Source organism: Vigna unguiculata, chromosome 6 (assembly GCF_004118075.2).
Source record: "Vigna unguiculata cultivar IT97K-499-35 chromosome 6, ASM411807v1, whole genome shotgun sequence".
Classification (NCBI taxonomy): Eukaryota; Viridiplantae; Streptophyta; class Magnoliopsida; order Fabales; family Fabaceae; genus Vigna; species Vigna unguiculata.
This window is the reverse complement of record NC_040284.1, coordinates 3,945,541-3,969,103: the sequence shown is the minus strand read 5'-3', so window position 1 is coordinate 3,969,103 and position 23,563 is coordinate 3,945,541. Positions and strand designations below refer to the sequence as shown.

General features: G+C 39.6%; 2 protein-coding genes across 2 annotated transcripts; both read right to left on the bottom strand.

Annotated features, from left to right (window-relative positions):
- Positions 1-16,783: 16,783 nt before the first annotated feature.
- LOC114188304 lies at positions 16,784-19,926 on the bottom strand. Its single transcript, XM_028076903.1, has 5 exons — positions 19,785-19,926; positions 18,720-19,562; positions 18,536-18,597; positions 17,380-18,447; positions 16,784-17,164 (listed from the first exon to the last, which is right to left on the bottom strand). Exons 1-5 carry the CDS (start codon positions 19,924-19,926, stop codon positions 16,784-16,786), a joined length of 2,496 nt encoding a protein of 831 aa, XP_027932704.1.
- A 411-nt stretch (positions 19,927-20,337) lies between these two features.
- On the bottom strand, positions 20,338-23,098 carry LOC114188303. Its single transcript, XM_028076902.1, has 2 exons — positions 22,868-23,098; positions 20,338-20,439 (listed from the first exon to the last, which is right to left on the bottom strand). Exons 1-2 carry the CDS (start codon positions 23,096-23,098, stop codon positions 20,338-20,340), a joined length of 333 nt encoding a protein of 110 aa, XP_027932703.1.
- Between the last annotated feature and the right edge of the window lie 465 nt (positions 23,099-23,563).

Genomic DNA, 23,563 nt, shown 5'->3' with positions numbered 1-23,563 from the left:
GCTTACCTTAGGAGTGGTTGGGTGAATACCCCTTGTGCCCAAAAATCTGCAGAGTTTGGGAACCGTCACAAGTGCAAGCGACCAAGAGCTGCAATGTCACTTACATAATCTGGATATCGAGTCTAGAATGGTGATGTTGTGTTATAGTCATGGTGAATTGGATGAAATTATGATAATTGTGTGATCAAACCTGATTGATGCTTAACCATTAAATTGTATGATTTATTTTGAACTAAGTTAGCTTACCCTTCTTGTATATGTGTGTTTTGTGTGTCTTCTACTTTTGCAATGATCGTCCTTATTAAATGGCGTGAGCAGATAAAGGTGCAGGTAAGGATACACCCCTCCTAGACAGGAATTGAGTGGTGTTGGACGCTTTCAGCTGTTGTTGTCACCTTTGGTTCTGCTTAGATGTTTTGGGTGTTGTAACCCCTTTTTTTCTTGGCTTTGTATGGGCTGTATGTAGGGACAGTACATGTATAGTTATTTTGAGGATGACTGTATTGTACTTTATACTGGCCTGTTTATATCAACTGCTTTTGAATTATCAAAATTAAATGTTCTTTTTGATAGTATGAAAACTATGAAAATGGGATGTTACAATTTATATTATTATTATTACTTTGTTATTATTTATTATTATTTTTATTATTAATATTACTATTTTTATTTTTGTTATTGTTATTGTTATTATTATTTTCATTTTATTTTATTTTATAATTATCTTTATCTTTATTATTATTATTATTTTATTTTACGATGATTTTATTATTATTTTTTATTATTATTATTGTTTTATTTTATTTATGATTTTATTATCATTTCTATTTATTATTATTTTATCTTATTATTTTATCATATTAGTGTTATTGTTTTACTATTATTGTTTCATTTTATTTTATTATTATTTTCATTATTATTATTTTTATTTTTATTGTGTCATTTTTTTTTATTATTATTTTTGTAATTATTATTATTTTTGTTGTTGTTATTATTATTATTATTATTATTATTATTATTATCATCATTGTTATTGTTGTTGTTTTTTATTATTATCATTATTATTGTTTTATTGCCCGTGCGATATTTTGGGGCAATGGTTATGTATTCTTCCTACTTTTGTATATTGTTTGGTTGTTCAAGATTGTGTTGGACTATCATCCAGTCGTGTGATTATGACTGGATAAGCATATTTCATGTTATGGATTGTATGTCTAGTGTTTGGGATTATTTGGAACTTGCTTCAAAGTGCCAAAAACTAGTAGCAGTGACATTACTGGTGTGGTGCCTAGCGGCTTGGGGTGTGCTGCCAAGTGATAAGGGAAAACCAGAGAAGCTTGGAACGCATGGCGCCTGGCGAAAAATGTGATCCCGACAGGCGAAAAAGATTTGGTAGAGGCTTTGGAAAGCGTGTGGCGCCTAGCGGCGTGAGGTGTCTGCCAGGCGGTCTGGATCCAAGTTCAACCTAACGACGCGAGAGGTACGCTAGGCGATTTTGGGTGCAGAGTTGAATCACGAGGAGGATTCCTACACCGCTTTGGATGGAGGTCATGAGGTGATGCTTTGCTAGGGCCCAGTTACGAGTGTAACTTGTATTGGGGTAACACATGGCCACTCTAAGTTGTAGCCTGGTGATTTAGGAAGTCCAGTGGAGTGTGCGAGAACGTGGCTCGTACGATGAAGTTTTAGATGATTGCCCTCTTCAATGTATCTGATAGAGTTTTGGTAGTCTGGTAACAACTACGAACTTTTGTTCGTTTTGGGAAATTCCACTTGGTGTGGCGGTGTGAGGCCGTGGAAAATTTATTCCCGTGTGTGGACTATCAAGTGGTTGCATATAGTCGGAGGGGCGAGTAGACACTCGTGCAGCAAAGATCGATCAGTGTACTCATCAAAGGGTGTAGAATCAAGATGCGTCCAACAGAAAGTTTGGAAGTGGAGGATTGAGGATTGGGGCTAACACGGGTTACGGTTATGAAATGCTTTAATTATGTCATGTGTAATTGTCCTTCTTGTATTTAAGCTGACCCTATATGTGTGTGTTTGGTGATGATCATGTAACTTGTTACATGGAGCAAATGTTGATGCATGTGAGCGTGTGGATGCCTAGAATCAGATTGGGGACCAACTATGGGAGTTTTTTTCTAGTTTTCTTCATGAACTACTTTGTAATGAATATTATGAACAATTAATCTTTATAATAATTGAACACCGAATGGATTTTATAATTGGCGCATTGAAATAAAGTTTTAAATTTTCCTGCGTTTTGGGAAAAGGAATTATCATAAATGCGATTCTTTACTTATATCCCTATTTTAATTATTTAAATTAATAATATCTGGTCGAGATGTTACAGTGAGGAATTTAAGAAGATAACATAATGAGTAATTGTTTGACCTAGGCTGCTTACTTTGGTAAGTGGTGGGGAATTTAAGAAGATAACGAGTAATTGTTCGACCTAGGCCACTTACTTTGCTAAGTGGTGGGGAATTTAAGAAGATAACTTAATGAGTAATTGTTCCACCTAGTCCACTTGCTTTGGTAAGTGTAAAGAAGATAACTTAACGAGTAATTGTTCGACCCAGGCCGCTTACTTTGGTAAGTGGTGGAGAATTTAAGAAGATAACTTAATGAGTAATTGTTCGACCCAGGCCTCTTACATTGGTAAGTGGTGGGGAATTTAAGAAGATAACTTAAAGAGTAATTGTTTGACCTAGGCCGCTTACTTTGGTAAGTGGTGGGGAACTTAAGTAAGATAACGTAATTAGTAAGAGTTCGACCCAGGCCACTTACTTTGGTAAGTGTTGAGGAACTTAAGAAAATAACGTAATTAGTAAGTGTTCGACCCAGGCCGCTTACTTTGGTAAGTTGTGGGGAACTTAAGAAAATAACTTAATGAGTGAGTTGTTCAACCCAAGCCACTTACTTTGGTAAGTGGTGGGGAACTTAAGAAGATAATGTAATTAGTAAGTGTTCGACCCAGGCCGCTTACTTCGGTAAGTGGTGGGGAACTTAAGAAAATAACTTAATGAGTGAGTTGTTCGACCTAGGCCGCTTAGTTTGGTTAGTGGTGGGGAACTTAAGAAAATAACATTTGATCAATAAAATATGTGAAGAACCCTTATTTTTATTCATAATGTTGGGGTGCCTCGTTAAAAACTCCCTGGCCAAAACCCTCCTTAGGGAAAAAATACCAAGTGAGGAAAAAGAGTGTACCTAGGGTTACAGGTTGTTGGGGGTCCACGTGTATTTATAAAGTCATTAATTATGTTTTCCCTTCTTATGGGTTGGGCCCCCTTCGTTGCATTGAGCTAATATTCAGGTTCTAAATGGGCCTGGGCCAAGCCTAAGCCCTATGTTATTGAGTTGACACTGGAGGCTTCGCTGCAATATTCCAAGTTTGGGGTTAACGGTTCTTTCTTATGCGCTATTCTTTGAAGTAGGCGGCTTGATCCGCCATGTGTGTTGTCTTATTGAGTTAACCATCTTTTTACAACTGAGCTAGACGTAGGCGATTTAGACCGGGCAGTTACCCAGGATCTCCTAGGTATAGTACAATTTTTATTTTTTTTATTTTTTTATTTTTTTTTATCACTAACATTTTCTTTTTCTTTATTTTTTTCCTAACATTTATTTTACTTTTTAGTCATTTTTATTTTTTCTAAGCATAATTTTTGTTTGAGGAATTTTGTTGTGAAATTTGTGAAACTAGTTGGGAAACACTTTGGCTAAGGAAAGATAAGGTACTTAAGTTGTCCACTGAGACGCACATCTCTTTCTTGGAAGTCTACTCAACAACCTTTGAACTTATTTCTTTTCAGAAAACCTCTCTAAAAAATGAAAAATAGTTTTTCATATGAAAATAATTAACAGTGTGATTTTCAAGTGAACTATGATTATTATCCGCAACAACCATGTGATTCATATGATCATTAGCAACAAATTGTCACACCTACTTCTACACCTGATATAAGTGGGTTAACTTTATGACAATTTAATGACCTATATCCTAGATCATCTTTTTTGGGATATGAGCAACAACCACCATGCCATGAGCAACAACCACATTCTGAGTATCCACTCCAGCCATCATATGTTCCATTTGGTTCTCAACAACAATAACATGCACCATCATAATAAGTTGCAGCAATCAATGGACCACCCTATAGGGGAGTTGTGTTAATAATGGATGGATTGAGAGAGAAATTCGACATCATAGATGAAAGGTTGCGAGCTGATCAACGATGCAAAGATATTGAGCAAGAATGGTATGGAAATGATAAAGTATTATACACCATGATGGAGGATGCAAGTAACAACAACTTTGTAGAATTACTTGGTATTTTTAACACCACCTTCAAATGCCATCCGAGATTTGCTGAAATCCTAGAATTTAGAGCACTTCGTCATGAAATAGAAGATATGCTTCTAAAGTTGGCCATTAGAGATGACCAAATGTCAGAAGATTTAAGTCAACTAATGAAAGATAAATCTATGGAGGCCACCTCAGAAAAACTTATGAAGGCGATAGTTGAGCAAAGGGATGAAATGATAATGTTAAGGAGCATGAATCAAAGGATGGAACAATTGAGCACTGATGTGAACGAGTACACGATTCAAATGTTATATCAACCAACACCAGAATCACATCACATTGATATATCTACTGATAGATATAATGATGCTCATAGTAATATGTCTACTGATGGACATATTAATTTTACTAAAGATGTTGCTGATGAAGAAATTGAAGATTCTCACACTAACATATCTACTAATGGATATGTTGATGATGCTCGATGTGAATATAAAGTTTTCTCTGTTAATGATGATAGGAGTACAAATGATCTTTTTCATGAGCAAAGTTATGAGAATAATACAATGGAGGACCCAAGTGAAGTTGAAGAACCAACGATATTTGAAGATGCAATTGAAGCATATACTACTACAACTAGCTTGGTTAATGATAAAGCATTAGAGTCAATTACTTCAGATGAAAATGTTTGCTCACAAGATGAGATTATGAGGATTACTGATGATCCTGTTAACCATCCTAATGCACTTGATGATGCTGAAATTGAGTTAAAGTCACACGTTCCATATATCAAGTTTGTTGATGTGAATGATGAAAATAGATTTTCATTGGTGATCTTTGTTGACATGGCTGCGGAGAAAGAAGATAGGTTGCTCCAAAAGGAAAAGAGGTTAGATTCAAATTCTTTTGAAAACATTGTTGATAGAAAATTAAAAATGCATGCATATTTGTTTTTTGTTTTTTATTTTAATGAAAAATTTATTTTTTTTTAAAAAAATATGTGTTTTTGTTTTTTTCAATAAAAGTGTACAAGCTGATTTGTACTTAAAAATATTAAAGAAAATAAATTTTGACATATGGCTAGATTGAGCCAAAAGTCACACAATTTTCTCTCTCCTCCCTAAAATAAGTCCATCAAGGAAAATTTTTGAAATAAGAGTTGGGGAGACGAACCGTAGTTAGGATTTCCTTGTTTTCAATAAAAATATTGACATTGGATTTTTGGGATTTGATTCAGAAACTGGGATGATCATAATTTTGGAAAAATAAGTGTCTTGTTGATATGAATGGATTGCTTATGTGATTTGCTAATTGAGTTTATTTGAAAATTTCTTGATTAGATCTTTTATGAAAGAATTTGACCTTGTGAATCTTGAGCCTTAATGTAAAGGATAGACTGCCATGTGTCATTCTTATTTTTCTTGAGTGACTTACTCATGCTTTGTTTATACTCAAATGTTTAACTTGATTCTTTTGTTGTGCAACTTAGGGGAATGGGCATGATTTGATATGACTGAAGCATTTCTTGTTTTTAGCTACTTGGCCAAATAAGCTAATAAAGGATTGATCCCTACCAAGGATGATGGCCCATGGCACATGCTTAGAAGAAAGGGAGTTCATTGATCCCTTTCTTTGCTTTTATTTTCTTTAGTTTAAAATTCCATTAAGTTGGCTTGGTTGACTATTTTTAAGTTGACTTGTTGACCTTGAATTTGGGTTGACTTGTTGACTCAAAGGATTAGCTTAACCTAAAGCCAACATGCTAAATTAAAACTAACTTGTTTTGTAGGTTCATTAAGAGGTGGGACAAAGAAAGACAAGTGGTGCATTTAGATGGCTTTTGAAGAGCACATGTGGAGGAAAGAGAAGGAGCAAAGCTTTCTAGAAACATCTAGAAAGGATGACCACATGCCTTGGCCACCAAGAAGTCTAGAAATATTTAGAAGGAGCATCCACATTGCCTTGACCAAGAAGGCTTCTAGAATGTGTCCATGTGCTCCTTAGTTAACCTACTTTCTAGACTCTAGGTTTTGTTATTTGTATTGTAATCCTTTTTAGCTTATTTGCTTTTGGTAAGAGGCCTCTAGATACTTCTATTTAAGGGGACCTCTAAGACTTGTACAATGGTTGAACATTTTGGAGAAATTAAACACCTTTGTGTATCAACCATTGTGAGAGTCTTCCTCCTTAGGGAGTGCGGTTCTTTTAAGCCTTATCTTGAATCTTGATTCAAGTGGTGGCACACATCCACTCATCTTCAAGGTTGCCATGGCTTCTTCTAGCGTAGCCTTATAGTGGCATGCTTCTCACATTTTTATCATTCCTTTCCTTTCCATTTTATGCTTTCTTCTTCCTTTGTGTGTGTGACTTGGGTTTTACTCTTTTTTTGTATTGTCCACTCTTATTTGTTTTGAATCAATCCATTCTTCTTTTCTCTAGCACCTTGGAAAGGAACCTTCACATCTAGATAGCTTGCTATCTTAATGTCCAGTGGGATTTCCTTGGTTTTCTTAATCAATCATCACCATATTCAATAATCTTCTAAAAGGAACAAGATAATCCTACATCATTTGGTATCTAGAGCTTAGGTTGTCCTTGAATATAGTGTTTTTCATGTTCTAACCTTGTCTTGTGTAGCTATCTTTGAATTGTTCACATAAAAACAGTGATGGCAGCAACGTGTGCGTTTCTGAAAAAACTACTGCAACTAGCTCAGTGGCCCAAAAGTAAAGTTCTTTATATCAAAGGAAAGCCCTGTGAGTCTAGTTTCCAACAAAAAAAGAATGAACGAATTTGGAGTTCTGTGGAGAGAGTTATGATCAAAGGAGTGAGCAAAGGTCAGAGCTGCCGAGAATACGAAAAACAACGTTTTCAGGTTATGTTGTGGCAATTTTGGCTTCGGTTTTGTGACTCTTTTGCTCCTAAATGTGGTTGGATAACATGTCTTTGGATGCTTAGTCATTGAGCTTAAATTCCATGAGTTTAAATGCATGATAGCTACATGTTTGTGTCTTTGTGTATGTCATGTTGTGTCTTTGAATGTGCCCAACTTTTGCTTGAGTCATATGTCATATATTAGCGTGAAGTTTTCTTGTTCTTGTTATTCCAAGTATTTGAATATTGCATTCACTTTATATCTTGCTTGATGTATGCTCCTAGAAATTGATTTTGGCCTAAATTTTTTGGAAACTAAGTGTCCAACCCACCCAAAAACACCTCTCTCATCATCTTGTGAAACTAGTTTTTGAAAGAAGAAAAATTTTGGTACACTTTTACCATTTTACCGAGAGCAATATGGCTCTTTGATGAACCAAAATTGTGTTTTCACTAAGTGTTATGCTACTAGTTTTCATCTTTGAGTGTAGGGTGATATTGGCTAATTAGTTCCATGCTTAAACTTGGTTATGATCTTTCTTGGTGTATGCATGATTTGAGACTTGGTGATGCATAGTTCAATTATTTTCCAATAGTCTTTTCATGTGTTTTTCTTGCTTGTTTTGATTTAATGTTTTGTCACCTTGATAACCCTTCCTTAGAGTTTAACTTTATTGGCTTTAAGTAATTTTATTGCTTGTCTTTAGGTTCTTTGTTTTGTCTTAATAGTTTTCTTCCTTTGAGTGTAGTGGTTGAGCCACTTGAACTTGTCTTGAAAAGGTTTCCAAAAACTTTGAAAGTATTTCACTCCTTTTTGGTGGATTTGAGTGTAGCCTTGCCTTGTTGCTTTGGGGGAGAGTGATCTAAACACTTGGGTGAATTTCTTTGGACCATACTTGGTCTCGGGTTTGGTTATCAATTGCCACTAACACCTCCTTTTCTCGGATTTTGAGTTTTCTTGTAGGAAAGTGAGATGGTGACTCCCATGGCCAATCAAGGTGTATTGGTAGACATTGGTAAAATCTTACAAGAAATGGAGCTTAAGAGACAAGAAGATAAAGAACAACAAGAAAGAACCCTTCAAGTTTACATGCAACAAATGCAACAACAATTGCAACCATTCCAAAGAGAGGCTAAGAAAAGAGAGCATTCTAGATGCCAACCATCACAAAAGAAGGAAACTCCAAAGATTCCTAAGTTCTATGGTGGATGTGATCCCAAAATCTACCTTGATTGGGAAGCTCAAGTAGAACAAATTTTCAATGAAAATCATGTAAAGGATCAAACACAAGTTGATCTAGTAGTGTTAGGATTTTTGAAGTATGCCAAAATTTGGTGGCATAAAGTTTGTAAAAATTATGACCAAGGACCACCCGTGGCGTCTTGGATGGACATTAAAACTCTTATGTGCGCTAGATTTGTTCCTCCCTTCTATAGGAAGGAACTTCTTTTGGAGCTCCAAAGGCTTCACCAAGGTCCTATGTGTGTGAGTGAGTACTTTAAAGAATTGGAGTCTCAAATGTTTAGGGTTGGAATAAAAGAAAGGTTAAATTACTCTTTTGGTCCCTCTATTTGTCATGAAATTTCATTATGGTCCTCAAGTTTTTCGTTGTCTCAATTTGGTCCTCATTTTCTTAAAACTGACTCAATTTGGTCCTCACCGTTAACTTTGACCAAAGGGTGTTAAAGTCAACGCCACGTGTCAATTTTTGGTTTTTTTTTTTAATTTTTTTTGAGTTATTTAATATTTTTTTAAGTTTTTTTAATTTTTTAATTTTTTTTTAATTTTTTTTAGTTTTTTTTTTTTATTTTTGACACATATCACTTCACAGTTGTGCCACGTGTCAAAGTGACTCAATTTGGTCCCTATATTTGTTCTTAGTTTCAATTTAGTCCCAATTTTTGTAAAAATGAAGTAATATTGTTCTTCCTTAAATTGTTACTAAATTTACTTTTTTATAAATTTTATGGTGATATTCTTACTAAAATTAATGTTTTTATTAAATATTTCTATAAATATTTTAAATTAATTTTAAATTCTACAAAAAACATTAGACTTTGATTTTGTTTTGAACTTGAAATTTAGTTCCTAAACTTATGTGTGACAAGTTATTTGATTTTTAATTTTATAATATGATACACTTGATGCCTTTATATATGATGACAAAATTGTTAACTTTTGAAATTAAGTTTAGGGTTTAACTTTGTTTAATAATAAAACTAAAAAAAAATTATTTAAAAATATTTCTACAAATATTTAATAAAAACGTCAATTTTATTAAGAATATCATCATAAGTTGTATACAAAGATTAAATTGAGTCTCAATCTAAGGAGGACAATATTGCTTCATTTTTACAAAAATTAGGACTAAATTGAAACTAAAAACAAATATAGGGACCAAATTGAATCACTTTGACACGTGGCACAACTGTGAAGTGACACGTGTCAAAAAAATTTTAATTTTTTTTAAATTCAAAAAAAAATCAAAAAATTCAAAAAAACCAGAAATTGACACGTGGCGTTGACTTAACACCGTCTGGTCAAAGTTAACGGTGAGGACCAAATTGAGTCATTTTTAAGAAAATGAGGACCAAATTGAGACAACGAGAAACTTGAGCACCAAAATGAAATTTCATGACAAATAGAGGGACCAAAAGAGTAATTTAACCTAAAAGAAACTAACAAAGAAAAAATGAAAAGGTTTGTGAATGGTCTTAAGAGAGACATACAAGACTAAGTAGAGTTGTATGAGTACTCCACTCTTCAAAATGTTTTCACACTTGCCCTTAGGATTGAAACTCATTTGAAAAGAAAGAATAGGGCAAGGAATAGTTACTCACCCAACCATTACTATAGTCACTCATGGAAGGGAAAAGCTAAAGAGAAACATGATAAATCTCCTTCTAAGTCTCACCAATCACCATCAAGTAAAAATAAGTAACCAAGTGGTCACACTCACCATTCCACTTCTTAAAGATCAAGTTCCATTAAATGTTTTAAATGTTTTGGATATAAACACATTACTTTGAATTGCCCAATCAAGAGGACAATTTTCTTAAAGAAGAGTGATGATGAGAGTGAACATTTTTCTTCCCCTTCCCCCCAAAGTACTTCTTCCCACACTTCTTCTTCTTTAATTGAAAGGACTAAACCCCTTAAAAAGTGCATTGTTAATTGTAAGGCGCCAACTAGGGAAAGTTCCCAAAGAACATGATCCTTCGCAAAGACAAAAACTTTTTCATGGAGGGTGCCTTATCAATGACAAGATATGTCCCTTCATCATAGATAGTGGAAGTTGTGTAAATATGACTAGCCCAAGGGTGGTGGATAAGTTTAGCTTGAAAACCATTCCTCATGCCAAACCCTACAAGCTATCATGGATTAAGGAAGAAGAAATAAAAGTAACTAAACAATCCTACCTCTCCTACCTCCATAAGCAAATGGGGACAAAAATAAAATAAAAGATGAAAAAGAAAAAGAAAAGGGGCAAGCTTTCACCAAGGAGTTACTTACCTACAAAAAAGGTTTTTCAAAGCAAGAGGTGCAACACCACTCTTCATTCTCTTCCCCAACAAAGAGAGATGAACAAAAACACAAGCAAGAAAAGGATGGTGGCATTAAAAAGAAAGAGGCATCTCCAAAACTAGTGATGAAATCATTAAAAGTTCTCATCAACTCAAGTCAAGCTCCATCAACAAAGACTTCAAGAATTTGAGGTCAAATTCTTTCCAACAAGGGGAGAATAATAAGGGATTGATCCCTACCAAGGATGATGGCCCATGGCACATGCTTAGAAGAAAGGGAGTTTCTTGACCCTTTCCTTTGCTTTTATTTTCTTCAGTTTAAAATTCCATTAAGTTGGCTTGGTTGACTATTTTTATGTTGACTTGTTGACTCAAAGGATTAGCTTAACCTAAAGCCAACATGCTAATTCAAAATTAACTTGTTTGGTAGGTTCATTAAGAGGTGGGACAAAGAACGACAAATGGCGCATTTAGATGGCTTTTGAAGAGCACATGTGGAGGAAAGAGAACGAGCAAAGCTTTCTGAAAACATCTAGAAAGGATGACCACATGCCTTAGCCACCAAGAAGTCTACAAACATCTAGAAAGAGCATCTACATTGCCTTGGCCAAGAAGGCTTCTAGAATGTGTCCATGTGCTCCTTTGTTGACCTACTTTCTAGACTTTAGGTGTAAGACCTGTGTAATTTAATTAATTAATTAATTAAATAATTAATAAATACGGGTGGGAAAAGCATTATGACATTAAATTCTTATTGGTATGACGTGGAAAAGTACTAGCTCAAGTGGTTGAGAGTACTTTGATTGTGTGAAAGGACTTAGGTTCAAGTCCTATGTATGCCAATTTTGTGTTATTGTTTGTTATTGTTTTAAATATATGTACTGGCATGAAATGTGAATTGGTTGAATGGTCTGGCATTGAGTTGGCATTGCGTGATTGTGGGTTCAAACCTTGGTAAACCCAAAGTAAACTTTCTTTTTACCAATAATTCTTTTAGCATGAAGGTGGAATGGCATAGAAACCCTAGATGGTTAAGGGGCAGCCATGGGTAGCTGAAAAATAGACCAAATAGGCCAAATAAATGGTAATTAACATCACCATTATGCAATTTTCGTTTTGTGAAATTAAACCCCATTAAAGTCAAGTTAAAAGGGAAAATTGTGGTGAGAGTGAGGGTTTTGGCAAGCTGGGATTGTACTTAGAGTTAGAGCACGAAAATTATTGAGATTGGTGAGGTTTGAGTGAGGTTCCGGGGTTGAATTGCGAGGAAACCAAAAGGGAGGAGATTGGTGATCATTGGGAGCTCTCAAGCAATCCACCTATAAGCAAAAGGATCCAGGTTAGGGGAGTTTTCACGTTGAATTTTATGTTCTGGGATTGGATTGCATGATATATTATGATTTGTATGAACATCTTTTATTTTTGATTGGATTTATGCGTTTCTGGAAAATTTCCAGCAACCGCCTAGCGGGCTGCTCATAGCCGCCAGGCGGCACATGTATAAGGTTTTGGGGTTCCTGGGGAGGAATCGCTTGGCGGCACACTCCCAGCCGCCAGGCGACGCAAGGGGTTTTTACCAGTTTCCGGGTTTTTGAATGAAGGGCCTAGCGGTGCTGATCAAGAAGCCATGCGACATGAGCGATAGGTCTCGATTTTGATGATTTTGGGGTTCTAGGTAATTTCCAGTCGAGGGGAAATCTGTGATAATTGTTGAAGGATGATCAAATGTTGAAAATACTATTGAATGTCGTGTAATTGAGGTTTAATTGAATGAAACAGTGCAAATAGATATTAAGGTTGGAAAGTTTGGGGGAATTTTATACTATGAGACCGATTTGTGTGGCAATCCTTAGGGGAAAATTTACAGAGTAGGTACAGTTCGTATAATAGACTTCATGTATGTGAAATTTCGTGAGAATTGGGAAAATAATTGGACCCTCGTTGGTGCAATGCAAAAATCTGGAATTTCCAGTGATGCACTGCCTGGCGGTGCGGGGCTTGTCGTCAGGCGTTAGTGCAGAGGTTGTAATCTTGCTTGGCTGAGAGGGAATTGAGGGTCTGAGGAAGTTTTCTGTGAGAAAGGGGTTCTTTATGATGGAGCCTGGAGTCATGGGATTGTGAGCCTATAGAAAAAAATGAAATCACCTAAATCGTAGTTAGGTTATGTGGAGATGAGTACATGAGAATAATAAGGAATGATAGTAATTAAGATTCTGGCGTGAGGCATAAACTGGCATGAGTATTTGGAATGTCGTAGTGACTATCTAAGGTTAGTAGAAATAGGTGTATAAGATGGCGAGTTGAATTTTTATAGGTAAGCAAGCTATAAAGAGGGAGAAGGGAAGATAATTCTAGTAACAACATAGGTACTACTTGAAGTAAATGATGGAGTATACTAAATAGTAGTAGGGACAATAATATCAGGAGTGGAATTGTGAGTAAGGGGAAAACTTATGGGAGTCTAGAAAATGAAAAGGTTTCAAATACGGAACTCAAATGATTGTAGGTACATTGGTAACCAGCCAAGTCTAGGAGAATTGATGTAATTCACTTAGTGAGTATGGCAGTGGATGCTAGAATCTGGGAACCTTGAAAAAAAAATCGAAGATGGAGAACCCAAATTGGAATGTGCTGCTGTACTAGTACGACGCCTGGCAACGGTGTGAATCCGCCAGGCGATAGGTGTGTAAACAGAGGGCATTTGGTTCGCGTGCGCCTAGCAGCATGAGTGGGTCCGCTAGGCGATGACTTCCCAATAGGGGATTGCAGAACTGTGTGCACCTGGCGGTGAGGGACCTTCCGCCAGGCGGTACCTGCAGCTAGGTTGAATTTGAGGCATTGTGTGCTTGGCGGTTCGTGTCTCCTGCCAGGCGGCCTGGAAGCTGATAATGCCTAGCGGTACGTGTCCCCCGCTAGGCGATTTGGCTACTATAAGTCTGAGTCATTGGACTTTGTAGGTGTGATCTACTTGACTTTTGGTGATGCTTCAAAGGTAAGAATGTTGGGTTCCTTGAGTTGAGCTCGGATGTAACATCCCTACGGAATATTACTGATATAAAATAAATAAAATTCGAAGTATAATAATTGTCACATTTAATATGCATTATTTCCCAAAACACGGGAAATTTAAAACTTTAAATATATGAGTCATAAAACCAGGAGTCCATAATTCATAAAACTAAAATAAAAATCAATGGCTCCTGCCAAGTTTACATAATGTTCTCAAGGATAAAATAATAAACATAATACATATGTATCTACAAAATATCCCATGCTAGCCCTTGCTCCGAGTCTAAGCATCTCCTGGCCCACCTGTCACATCATCTGCTCCCGGATAACAAGTTACTCGATCATTGCCACACACACACAAAAAAGGTGAGCTATGCACAACATATATAAAAAAAACATGAGTATAAATATGTTTCCCAACCCAAAATAACATAACTAATTTCATATTTCATAATCACCCAACCATGACCTCATAGTCCTTCATGAGTCATATGCATGAACTAGGTCTTGGGACTACCCTGTGCTCCCACGAAACTGACTCATTCGTGGTCCAACCCTATGAGCCTATCCTACTCATAGTCCTGCCCTACAGACTCCTCGTCTGTAGTAAAAACATCCAAGTATCACACTTGGACCCTGGCACGCACGCAATCACCATACTATGGACTCCTCGCCTAATAGTAGCCGACGGGAACATCACAGTTCCTTGCCCATCGTGCGCCCGACACATGCAATCACCATACTAAGGACTCCTCGACCATTAGTAGCCGACGGGAACTCAACCAGTTCCATGCCTATCATGTGTCCAACCATCGAGCACATTCCAAACCCCTAATGGACTTAGTCCTTCAAGCCCAAACATCACACCACATGCATATACAATCTATCCTTATGATGAACAGCCAAAACACACACTCACAAGCACAAGAAACATAGTAACTCGCATAAACTTGCTTAAGCTATGGACCTCTCGCCCAAGCTAAGCCCCCAGCCTCGCTTAGGCTAGCTCACCTCGCCTGAGCGAGCTTAAAACAACAACAACACCAAGTTATCTCGCTTAGGCGAGTTCATCTCTCGCCCAAAAACACAATTCAACTCGCCTGGGCTGAAATACACGCGAAGCACTAAACATGACCAAGACATCTCGCTTAAGCGAGGCCATCTCGCCTGAGCGAGACTCTGGTTCGCTCAAAACCTATAAACTCTTCACTTGAACGAGAAGTCGCGCTCAACATGCGCAACCTCAACACCATCTCGCCTAGGCGAACATCTTTCGCCTGAGCGAGAGTACGTGTCGCTCAAACCCAATCCACGTCGCCTGAGCGAGACGCTCTGGTAGCAACAGGGTTTGCGTCTCTGCTAATCTCGCCTAGGCGAACCAAGCTCGCCTGAGCGAGAAATGCAGATACCCTCACTGATCACGCAATCGACTCACTCCAACCTTGTCCAATTCGCACCACAAAGTATACCACAAACCCAATCCACGTCGCCTGAGCGAGACGCTCTGGTAGCAACATGGTTTGCGTCTCTACTAATCTCGCCTAGGCGAACCAAGCTCGCCTAAGCGAGAAATGCAGATACCCTCACTGATCACGCACTCGACTCACTCCAACCTTGTCCAATTCGCACCACAAAGTATACCAAACAGAATTCGAGCATACCAAATCAATTTACACAATATGCAACATCAAATTGGCATAGTATATACTCCAGAAAGTCCCCAAAACCCAATTTTCCACCCCATTCACCCCTCTTTTTCATGCATTTAGCCCAAAATCCAAAACACATCAGTACCAAATTCACAACCCCCAATTTCCATCATAAGAATTACCAATTTCTGCACAGAAATCACCCCTTGATTCACGACTTCCCTCTTGCTTCAGCCCTTTGCACACTCAAAACCTATTTGGTAAATTCCGAGCTGCCTTGGCTGCCCCATTCTGCTAGGCTTTTCTTTACCCCTTCACATTCATACCACAACTATTAGTTAGCAAAAATAAAGCTTATTCTTTGCCCACCAAGGTTTGAACCCATGACCTTCCACTCATAAGGCCATAGCACAACCACTATACCAAATCCCATTTGGTGATACTCACAAATCAACAATAGTTTACAATACCAATCACATACTCATACATATCCTAAAAAAATCAATAACAAAATAATTGGCATACTTAGGACTCGAACCCAAGTCCTCTCACACAACCAAAGTACTCTCAACCACTTGAGCTAGTACTTTTCCACATCATATTAAACAACAATTAATGCCATAAAGGCGTCTTCTAGCCGCATTTATTAATTAATTAATTATTTAATTAATTAATTTTCCTGGGTCTTACAATTCCCCCACCTTTAAAAGTTTTCGTCCTCGAAAATAGAACTTACTAGTAAAGAGGTGAGGATAGGACTTCCTCATGAGATCTTCCATCTCCCAAGTCATCTCTTGGGTTGCCTCGTCCCAAAGAACCTTCACAGTCCGAATCTCCTTCCCTCTGAGCTGTTTAACTTGAGAATCTAGAATCCTCACTAGTCCAACTCTAAGAGTCAGGTTCTCACGCACCTGAACATCATCCTGCTCCAGCACATGAGTAGGATCCGCCACGTAATTCCTCAACTGTGATACGTGGAAAACATTGTGCAGGTTTCCCAAGTGAGGTGGCAATGCAATCTCATACGCCACCGGTCCTATTCGCCTCGTAATCTGATATGGACCGATGAACGAGGGGTCAACTTCCTCGACTTCAAGGCTCTCCCAATACCTGCTGTAAGTGTAACTCTGAGGAATACGTGGTCACCCGCCTCAAACTCGAGTGGCCTCCTCCTCTTATCTGCGTAGGATTTCTGCCGACTCTGAGTTACATGAATCTGTTCCTGTATTACCCTTACCTTCTCAATGGTCTGTTGTAAGAACTCTGGACCAAGTACCACAACTTCCCCATCCTGCTGCCAACACAAAGGTGTTCGACACCTCCTGCCATACAAGGCCTCGTACGGTGCCATCCCGATGCTGGAATGGTAGCTGTTATTATAAGTGAACTCCATTAGTGGTAGCACATCACTCTAAGTCCCGAGGTGATCCAGAACACACGTTCTTAATAAGTCCTTCAGAGACTGTATGGTTCTCTCAGACTGGCCATCCATCTGAGGATGATATGTCGAGCTCATTCTCAACTGAGTGCCCAAAGTGTTCTGCAACGATTGCCAGAACCTCGAGGTAAACCTCGGATCTCTATTTGATATGATACTCTTAGGCACACCATGTAATCTGACTATCTCCGTGACGTACAACTCTGCCAGCTTATCTAGGGACATCTTCTGATTAATAGGTAGAAAGTGAGCGCACTTCGTGAATCTATCCACTATTACCCATATAGAATCATGCCCCCTCGCTGACCTCGGTAGATGAGTAACAAAATCCATGGAAATGTTGTCCCATTTCCACTGAAGAATCTCAAGAGGCTCTAACATACCACCTGGCCTCTAATGCTCTATCTTCGCTTTCTGACACACTATACAAGATGCCACATAATCTGCCACATCAGTTTTCATACCTGTCCACCAGAAAGTTGCCTTCAAATCCTTGTACATCTTAGTCATACCTGGGTGTATGCAAGACGACTCTTATGCCCTTCATCCAAGAGCATTTTCCTCAGTACCCGACTGCTGGGTATACACACTCTCTCTCTGAGTCGTAGGATGTCGTCCCTACCCATCCTGAAGTCTTTTCTCTTCTCTGTGCCAAACTCACTAATGATATGCTGCAACTCCTGATCCTTACCCTGTTCCACCCGGACCTCGTCTAAAAACTCATTAGTGATCCTCAACATGGTGCATCGTATGTGATCTGTCTCCATATCTAATACCAGATTCATATCTCGCATTTTCTCGATCAACTCCAACTCTTTAATCATCATGGCAGACACATGAGATTTCTTCCTGCTCAGAGCGTCTGCTACGACATTAGCCTTACCAGGATGGTATAACAGCTCAAAGTCGTAGTCCTTCAGGTATTCCATCCAGCGCCTTTGTCTCATATTCAATTCCTTCTGATCAAACAAGTATTTCAAGCTCTTGTGATCACTGAATACCTGAAATTGTGCCCCATACAAGTAGTGCCTCCATGTTTTGAGAGCACAAACCACCACCGCCAATTCTAAATCATGTGTAGGATAGTTTTTCTCATGCACCTTCAGCTGACGAGATGCATAAGCAATAGGTCGTTTCTCCTGCATCAACACACAACCCAGACCCTGGTATGAAGCATCACAGTATACCTCAAACGTCTTGGCAATGTCAGGAATAGCTAATATGGGTGTAGTAATCAATCTCCTCTTCATATCCTCAAAACAGACCTCACACTCGTCTGTCCAAGAGAAAGGTTGGTCCTTCCTAGTGAGTTGAGTTAAGGGACTCACCAGCTTGGAGAACCCCTCCACAAACCGCCTGTAATAACCTGCCAGACCCAAGAAGCTCCTCACCTTAGTAACCATCTGTGGCCTTTCCCACTTCACCACTGTTTCAATCTTCGCTGGATCCACCGATATACCTTGGGCTGATATTACATGGCCCAAGAACTGTACCTCATCCAACCAAAACTCACACTTTGACAGCTTCCCATACAGTTTATGCTCTCTGAGAATTCCTAGCACCACTCTCAGATGATCTGCATGTACATCCCGACTCTCTAAGTATATCAATATGTCGTCAATGAACACGACAACAAACTGATCAAGGTATGGTCAGAATATCATGTTCATGTAGTCCATCAAAATAGCAGGAGCATTTGTCACCCCGAACGGCATCATTACATACTCGTAATGGTCGTATCGTGACCTGAACGCCGTCTTCTGCATATCCTCCGGTTTGACTAAGATCTGATGGTATCCAGACCTCAAGTCAATCTTAGAGAACATTGCGGCTCCCCTCAGTTGATCCAACAAATCATCTATCCTCGGCAACGGATACTTATTCTTTATGGTCAGCTTATTCAACTGACGGTAGTCAACACACAACCTCGAACTGCCATCCTTTTTCTTTTCTAGCAGTACCTGTGCTCCCCAAGGTGATGCGCTCGGCCGAATGAACTTCTTCTCAAGCAAATCTTCTATTTGCTTCTTCAACTCAGCCAACTCCGCTAGTGCCATTCTATAAGGCGCCATGGATACTGGGCCAGCTCCAGGGATGAGATCAATGGAGAAATCCACATCCCTACTCGGTGGCAACTCGGGTATTTCATCTAGAAATACGTCGGCATACTCCTCCATAACTGGAATCACACTGATCTTCTCGGTGGTACTATTCTTCTTTGCATGAGCCACTATCATAAAGCAGGTGGCTCCGGCTTCTGCTTCGTTTATCGCCCTCTGAGCCAAGATTAACTCAAGTCCTTCATATTCTAGGAATACCAAACTGCGTCGTCCACAATCAATTATGACGTGATTGTTAGACAGCCAGTCCATCCCCAAGATTACATCCAGTCCGTACAAAGGCAAGCACACCAAGTTCACCTTGAATCTGCGACCTGCCACTTCCATAGAACACCCAACGCAGACTGAACTGGTAGCCATTTGACCTGAGGAGGGAGTTGAAACAAGCAACTCACATCCCAAATCACGTGTCACCAATCTCAATCTCCCCACGCACACATTAGAAATAAAAGAATGGGTTGCCCCAGAATCAAACAACACAAGTACTATGTTACCAAACAACATACAAGGTTCAAGGATAAGATTACCCGACTGTGTAGCCTCTGTGGTGGTCAAGGCAAAGACTTTGCCCGCAACCCTAGCTCGTTCTGCTGGTGATGCTGCTGGTTTCTTCGTGCCAATACTTTTCTTCTCTGGACAATTATTGGCAAAATGTCATGGTTTGTCGCATATAAAACACTTGCGACGGTCACCTGACCCTCATACTCGTCCTGCCAGCTGTGGGCAATTCCTTTTCAGGTGGGGTCCGCCACACTGGTAGCAAGTGGGACCCAGAGATGTCTGAGGTTGGCTGTACGGCTTTTTCATTTGCCTAGCCTCCGTGACATTCTTCTAATGTCGGCTCACAATAGGACCAGGACCCTTTTCCAAGTGCTCGGCGCTCTTGGCCTGTTCCACCAAGACCGGAAATCTCCTCTCTCTCAGAGGCATCACTACTTTCTTCAACTCATGTTTGAGTCCTCGCTCAAACTTCAAGCACCTCCATTCCTCACTCATATTCTAGGAGGAGTATCTAGCCAAATGTTCAAACCTGTTGACATACTCCTGTACCGACATATCTCCTTGCTGTAGTGCAATGAACTCTGCCTCCCGGTCTTGTCTAGCGGTATCGGGGAAATACTTCTCCAGGAAATGAGTCTTGAAGTTCGCCCATGTCGCTGGCTCCTCCTGAGTCTCCATTTGCTGTTGCATACCTGTCCACCAATATTCTGCATCCTCGTTCAGCATATAGGTGGCAAAGAGCAGCTTCTGCTCATTCTCGCAATTCATCACTCTGAAAATCTTCTCACACTTGCAGAGCCATGCATCCGCTTCATCAAGGGAGGCCTTGCCAGTGAACTCTGCTGGCTTGTGGCGCAGAAAATCCTCCACAGTTGGCACCCTAACTGGTGCGATCGTCGTCCTAGGCTATGCCGCTACAGGTGGCTGCATCGCATCCACCATCCGGTGAATCGCCTCCGCGATGTCATCCGCACCACCACTCCTCCTCCTCCTGTTAGCAACCATAGCCTAGATACGCCACATCACAACTGTTATAAATCAATCACTTAGTCAACAAAACCACACACATCTTCCACATTCAACGCACAACATGCATAAACAAACATATCGATAAGCTCACTCCCCACTAGCCCCAAAATATTTTAAAAATATTTTCAAAACTTTTGCTCTGATACCAATTGTAACATCCCTACGGAATATTACTGATATAAAATAAATAAAATTCGAAGTATAATAATTGTCACATTTAATATGCACTATTTTCCAAAACACGGGAAATTTAAAACTTTAAATATACGAGTCATAAAACCAGGAGTCCATAATTCATAAAACTAAAATAAAAATCAATGGCTCCTGCCAAGTTTACATAATGTTCTCAAGGATAAAATAATAAACATAATACATATGTATCTACAAAATATCCCATGCTAGCCCTCGCTCTGAGTCTAAGCATCTCCTGGCCCACCTGTCACATCATCTGCTCCCGGATAACAAGTTACCCGATCATCGCCACACACACACAAAAAGGGTGAGCTATGCACAACATATATAAAAAAAACATGAGTATAAATATGTTTCCCAACCCAAAATAACATAACTAATTTCATATTTCATAATCACCCAACCATGACCTCATAGTCCTTCATGAGTCATATGCATGAACTAGGTCTTGGGACTACCCTGTGTTCCCACGAAATTGACTCATTCGTGGTCCAACCCTATGAGCCTATCCTGCTCATAGTCCTACCCTACAGACTCCTCGTCTGTAGTAAAAACATCTAAGTCTCACACTTGGACCCTCGTACGCATGCAATCACCATACTATGGACTCCTCGCCCAATAGTAGCCGACGGGAACATCACAGTTCCTTGCCCATTGTGCGCCCGACACATGCAATCACCATACTAAGGACTCCTCACCCATTAGTAGTCGACGGGAACTCAACCAGTTCCATGCCATCATGTGTCCAACCGCCGAGCACATCCCAAACCCCTAATGGACTTAGTCCTTCAAGCCCAAACATCACACCACATGCATATACAATCTATCCTTATTATGAACAGCCAAAACACACACTCACAAGCATAAGAAACATAGTAACTCACATAAACTCGCTTAAGCTATGGACCTCTCGCCCAAGCTTAGCCCTCAGCCTCGCTTAGGCTAGCTCACCTCGCCTGAGCGAGCTTAAAACAGCAACAACACCAAGTTATCTCGCTTAGGCGAGATCCTCTCGCTTAGGCGAGTTCATCTCTCGCCCCAAAACACAATTCAACTCGCCTGGGCTGAAATACCCGCAAAGCACCGAACATGACCAAGACATCTCGCTTAGGCGAGGCCATCTCGCCTGAGCGAGACTCTGGTTCGCTCAAAACCCATAAACTCCTCGCTTGAACGAGAAGTCACGCTCAACATGCGCAACCTTAACACCATCTCGCCTAGGCGAACATCTTTCGCCTGAGCGAGAGTACGTGTCGCTCAAACCCAATCCACGTCGCTTGAGCGAGACGCTCTGGTAACAACAGGGTTTGCGTCTTTGCTAATCTCGCCTAGGCGAACCAAGCTCGCCTGAGCGAGAAATGCAGATACCCTCACTGATCACACACTCGACTCACTCCAACCTTGTCCAATTCGCACCACAAAGTATACCAAACAGAATTCGAGCATACCAAATCAATTTACACAATTTGCAACATCAAATTGGCATAGTATATACTCCAGAAAGTCCCTAAAACACAATTTTCCACCCCATTCCCGCACATACCATGTATAACCCCTCTTTTTCATGCATTTAGCCCAAAATCCAAAACACATCAGTACCAAATTCACAACCCCCAATTTCCATCATAAGCATTACCAGTTTCCGCACAGAAATCCATCAAAACATACAATACACACAATAATACGAATTTTGGATTCAGCTCCCCTAACATGGGATGTGTGATCAAAGTTATGAAGACAATACCCCTTGATTCACGACTTCCCTCTTGCTTCAGCCCTTTGCACACTCAAAACCTCCTCTCCCAGTCTCAATTTCGTGCTCTCTCTATAGCAGCTCCCACAATTACCAAAACCCTTCCTTTTTCTTAAATTTTAGCTTTTATAGGTGCCTTTAAAATAGGTTTTAAAAATAAAACGAGTTTGGGCTTTTAATTCCTCTTCAATGTTACTTATTTGGTAAATTCCCAGCCCCCTTAGCTGCCCCATTCTGCTAGGCTTTTCTTTACCCCTTCATATTCATACCACAACTATTAGTTAGAAAAAATAAAGCTTATTCTTTCCCTCATAAGGCCATAGCACAACCACTATACCAAATCCCATTTGGTGGGACTCACAAATCAACAATAGTTTACAATACCAATCACATACTCATACATATCCTAAAAAAATCAATAACAAAACAATCACACATAATTGGCATACTTAGGACTCGAACCTTCACAGTCCAAATCTCCTTCCCTCTGAGCTGTTTGACTTGAGAATCTAGAATCCTCACTGGTCTAACTCCAAGAGTCAGGTTCTCACGCACCTGAACATCATCCTGCTCCAGCACATGAGTAGGATCCGCCACGTACTTCCTCAACTGTGATACGTGGAAAACATTGTGCAGGTTTCCCAAGTGAGGTGGCAATGCAATCTCATACGCCACCGGTCCAATTCGCCTCATAATCTGATATGGACCGATGAATCAAGGGGTCAACTTCCTCGACTTCAAGGCTCTCCCAATACCTGTTGTAGGTGTAACTCTAAGGAATACGTGCTTCCCCATCCTGCTGCCAACACAAAGGTGTTCGACACCTCCTGCCATACAAGGCCTCGTACAGTGCCATCCCGATGCTGGAATGGTAACTGTTATTATAATGAACTCCACTAGTGGTAGCACATCACTCCAAGTCCCGAGGTGATCCAGAACACACGTTCTCAATAAGTCCTCTAGAGATTGTATGGTTCTCTCAAACTAGCCATCCATCTGAGGATGATATGCCGAGCTCATTCTCAACTGAGTGCCCAAAGTGTTCTGCAACGACTGTCAGAACCTCGAGGTAAACAACAAATTAAACAATAAATTGGCATACTTAGGACTCGAACCCAAGTCCTCTCACACAACCAAAGTACTCTCAACCACTTGAGC